The following is a 3,610-nucleotide window of genomic DNA, read 5'->3' as shown; positions in this document are numbered from 1 at the left end:
TTTATATAAAAAAATAGTATGATATAAGAGAGACAATAACAATAAAAATAAGCAGCAGCAGAAAGTGGAACTGCTACTGCCTTTGCAGCCATAGCCATAACTTAAGGTCTCGGATTCATCCCTATACATAAAATTTTCTCTTCAACCTACTCTTAATTTCTCTGCCCTCCCTTTTTATTTATTCATAACAATTGAAATCAATATGGAGGGAGACTATCTTTCTCCTCTTACCCTGGCTTTGCTTCAACCTCCTCTGTTTCTCTTGACGATAAAATAAAGAACAAAACCTTGTCGTACGTTCTCTTGTGAGTACTTGTAGTAATTCATAATAAGCGACAAGAGAGAGTCGCGTAACATTCCTTCCATCGGAGGAGGGTATTAGAGAAGAAAGGGACGCAATTAATAATAAAAGCGTGTCGGTCAAAAGAATCAATAAAAGGGTGGTGGTGGAGGCGACGCGTATGGGAGTCCAACGATAGGTGGTAATGGCCCTTCGTATACTGGGGCAGGTGGTGGAGGCGGAGAAACTGAAGGTGGAGTTTCGCACGGAGGCGGTGATGCCGGCGGTGGAGAATGGTATACCGGTGGCGGTGGCGGGGGAGGAGATGGGGATGGTGGTGGCAGGTAAGGTGTGGGAGAAGGTGTAGATTGGGGAGGGGGTGGAGGAAGTTCTATACAAGGTGGTGGTGGTGGTGGTGGAGGTGAAGAATGGACAGAGGGAGGAGGTGGCGGTGATAAATAAGGATAAACAGGTTGAGCGGGTGAGTGATGGGGTGGCGGAGAGCCGTAATTATGAGCAGGTGGTGTAGGGGAAGAATGTGGCGGTGGCAAATACACTGGAGAAGGAGGACTATGAACAGGTGAAGGTGTCACAGGTGTCGTAGGTGAAGGAAAGGGTGAAGGAGTAGAAGGCGATGGAGGTGAAGGTGTTACAGGAGTTGTAGGTGAAGGAAATGGTGAAGGTGTAGCAGGTGACGGAGGGGAATGTGAAGGTGAAGGTGTTACCGGTGTTGTAGGTGAAGGAAATGGTGAAGGTGTAGCAGGTGACGGAGGGGAATGTGAAGGTGAAGGTGTTACCGGTGTTGTAGGTGTAGCAGGTGACGGAGGGGAATGTGAGGGTGAAGGTGTTACCGGTGTTGTAGGTGAAGGAAATGGTGAAGGTGTAGCAGGTGATGGAGGGGAATGTGAGGGTGAAGGTGTTACCGGTGTTGTAGGTGAAGGAAATGGTGAAGGTGTAGCAGGTGATGGAGGTGAATGTGAGGGAGAAGGTGTAACCGGTGTTGTAGGTGAAGGCGTAGAAGGTGATGGAGGGGAATGTGAGGGTGAAGGTGGTGTTACCGGTGTTGTAGGTGAAGGAAATGGTGAAGGCGTAGAAGGTGATGGAGAAGGTGTTACCGGTGCTGTAGGTGAAGGAAATGGTGAAGGTGATGGAGGTGAAGGAACAAAATGTTTACACTTAAAGGAGTTACAGTCCACAGGTTTAGACAAGAACGACTTACATTGCGCCGGAGGCCTCTGCAGAGGCCTCGCCGGTAAGCAGTTTACCCTGTCATCAAACGCCGGCAATGCGAGACATGCGGGAGGCTCACCGGTGAAGAAGTTAAAGGAATAAGTGAAGTTCTGAAGGTGAGGCAACATACAAATGCTAGCTGGAATTTGACCAGAGAGCAAGTTATGCGCCACATTGAGCTGCTCCAAGCTAACGGCGTTTCCAACTGCGTTCGGTATGGGACCAAGAAGCTGATTAAAGCTGACGTCGAACACCGTCAGGTTCTTCAAAAGCCCAATCTCCGAAGGCAAGCACGATCGGAATGCGTTGTTCATCAAAATGATCTCGTTCAAGTTGGACATGTTCCCCAAGCTCGCCGGAATGCAGCCGTGGAACCTGTTGTTGGCGAGGACGATGACGGAGACCGGCGAGTTGCCGAAGTTGTCCGGAAGATCAAATACGAAACGGTTGTCGTTGATGAAAATGGCGTCCAGATCCTTATCGAACAACTCTCTCGGCACCGTTCCTTCGAATTCGTTGAACCTGAGATCCAGGAACTTGAGTGATGGAAGACGCAGAACTACCTCAGGGAAGTTCCCTGCGAATCTGTTGTTACTGAGATCCAGTTCGTAGAGCAGTTTCAACCTCTCGAACTTGTGCGGCACGGTGCCGCAGAATCTATTGGAGTTGACGTGGAAGAGTGCAAGATCCAGAAGCAAGCCAAGCTCTTCGGGTAAATAACCGGCAATGTCGCAATGATTGAGATCAATGCCGGCAACGGTACGGATCTTGGGGATGTCCAGAGCGGGAGCACAGTAAACTCCGGTGTAACTGCACACATCGGATCCAACCCAATCGGCTGTCTGGTTACGGGGATCAGACAAAATGGCTTGCTTCCAAGCTTGCAAGGCTATATAAGCGTTTCTGAGACGGTCATTTTCGAAAGCAAGAGAAGGGTCAACGATGACATTCTCACCTCGGTCGCCGAACTCGTCTCGGTAGTAGAGAAGCTGGCGTTGTTTGACGTACATTGCTTCGGCGTCGGAGAGTGAAGAGGCAGACACGGTTAGGGAGAGTAGTGTGGCAATGAGGAGTAGTGTGAGAATGGAGGAGTATGCTGCGTCCTTCTTCTTCATCATCATCATCATCTCACACTAATGAGAAAGAAGGAGAAGGGTTTGTTGTTCTAGTTTTAGAGCCTGAGAGGCCACTCTTTATGAGAGTATGATGCAAGACAGAAATAATTCATCAAAGGGACAGCTATATCACAGCTCAAAGCCCACCAGATTCTCTCTCTCTCCCATTTTTATTTTTTAAACATGAAAATACATTTCTTTTCTTTTCTCCTTCTGTTTTGTGCATGTGTAGTGTAGTATCTCAAAACGGACCCAAATGAGAGGAGTAGAGTTGATTCGTACTCTGCTGGGTTGCCTTTAAATTCGTAGACACGTACTCTGCCAGCCAGCGATATTCAATTGCTACTAACAAATATTTTAATAAGTAATGCTTTGTTTCTCTCTGTTCTGTTCACTCAGTCTGTTGCTTTATTCATGACTATTTTAAGTATTAACAAGGATTTGGGGGTGTTTGGTTATAACTTACAAGGTGCAATGCCTCACTTGTTTGACAGAAACTGTAATTCTTTAAACGTAATAATTAACTTACAAATAAGGAAGGAGTCGGTGGTGGCAAATTTAGGCGAGCAATCCAATTTATTTAAAATTGAAGTTTGGTGGTTGATATTGGCAGACATTAGAGTGGATTTAATTGGCCTGTGGAAGGTGCAGTAATTTTTGTTTGGATGTGTTGGTTGGTATCACACGCTCTGAACTGAAGAAGGAAGAGAGCAATCGACGCTCTATCGAGTCCCACGTCATTACCCTTGGATGGACTTTTTCATTGGCAATGCCTACGTTCCCGTCAAAAACTTGATTACCCTTGGATGGACTTTTTCATTGGCGATGCCTACGTTCCCGTCAAAAACTTGAAACCCATTTCCATTATTTACTTTTGTTCTCATTAGGTTTTGTAAGATTACATTGAAAATTTTCATTCATGGTACGGTAGTAGTATTTTAATCTGTCGCTATTTGATGTAAAAAATATATATATATAATGAGAA

General features: G+C 46.1%; 1 protein-coding gene across 1 annotated transcript; it reads right to left on the bottom strand.

The window, feature by feature from the left end:
* On the bottom strand, positions 1–2,997 carry LOC100814585 (leucine-rich repeat extensin-like protein 4). Its single transcript, XM_003532443.5, has one exon. The coding sequence runs from the start codon at positions 2,635–2,637 to the stop codon at positions 430–432; it is 2,208 nt and encodes a 735-aa protein (XP_003532491.1). The 5' UTR covers positions 2,638–2,997; the 3' UTR covers positions 1–429.
* Between the last annotated feature and the right edge of the window lie 613 nt (positions 2,998–3,610).

This window comes from Glycine max, chromosome 8 (assembly GCF_000004515.6).
Source record: "Glycine max cultivar Williams 82 chromosome 8, Glycine_max_v4.0, whole genome shotgun sequence".
Classification (NCBI taxonomy): domain Eukaryota; kingdom Viridiplantae; phylum Streptophyta; class Magnoliopsida; order Fabales; family Fabaceae; genus Glycine; species Glycine max.
Note: the sequence above shows the minus strand (reverse complement) of the source record. Positions and strands in the feature narration are given on the sequence as shown.